Genomic DNA, 689 nt, shown 5'->3' on the forward strand with positions numbered 1-689 from the left:
CTCTGGCCTCTCTGGAGCGCTCAGTAACCCTGAATCCATTTCACTATGGAAAGACAATGTACATGCACCAGTACAGTTTTCTTTATCCTAAGATTAAAAGCAATGGTCTTTTAATCATGCTGCCAATAAGCTAGCTATCAGCCTTTCCAGGCACGGATCAGAGAGCCTTCCCTCCGTCCTTCTGAAGTAGGTATACCTGGCAATTCATGTTGTCTTCAGCTTCAATAAGTTTGCCTCGGTAAACTTCTCCTGTATTGGTCTCGCATGTCACAATATGGCCTTCAGCCTCATGCAGGACTTTAATCGGCACCCCAATCGACATGTTTGCAGTGCTGTGGCTCTACACCTGAGACAAGAAAAAAAAAACAAAAGAAACAGTCTATAAGTTTCGTTGCAATTAGGTTTTACCTTGAGAATCTATGAGTTTTCCCAGTGTAAAGCACTGATTTTCTCTCTTGCCCAAACACATCACGTGTTAATGATGCACTAACAAAGCTTCTCTAGAAAGATACTCATGAGAAGACTTAAAATATCCACAAAAGTCTTTTCCAAGTCTCTTCTGACAAAGGAAATTCAGCTGTAAACACCAGATAACGGACCACTTGTAGAGCGAGGGGCACCCCAAACAGAAGCAGCCCCAGGTGCAGCCCATAACGGTACAGCCAGTGTGACCGCCTGCGAGCTAAGCG

At 44.3% G+C, this 689-nt stretch overlaps 1 protein-coding gene across 1 annotated transcript in view; it reads right to left on the reverse strand.

The window, feature by feature from the left end:
* The window catches only part of SNRPD3 (small nuclear ribonucleoprotein D3 polypeptide), a 2,108-nt gene extending 1,753 nt beyond the window's left edge, over nucleotides 1-355 (reverse strand). The window contains exon 1 of the mRNA XM_010163842.1: nucleotides 197-355. Within this exon, the coding sequence (XP_010162144.1) occupies nucleotides 197-322 (126 nt within the window). The 5' untranslated portion in view covers nucleotides 323-355. The remainder of the gene's footprint in view (nucleotides 1-196) is intronic.
* Nucleotides 356-689: the final 334 nt, after the last annotated feature.

The sequence above is a fragment of the Antrostomus carolinensis genome, unplaced genomic scaffold, assembly GCF_000700745.2.
Source record: "Antrostomus carolinensis isolate BGI_N321 unplaced genomic scaffold, ASM70074v2 scaffold48872, whole genome shotgun sequence".
Taxonomy (NCBI): domain Eukaryota; kingdom Metazoa; phylum Chordata; class Aves; order Caprimulgiformes; family Caprimulgidae; genus Antrostomus; species Antrostomus carolinensis.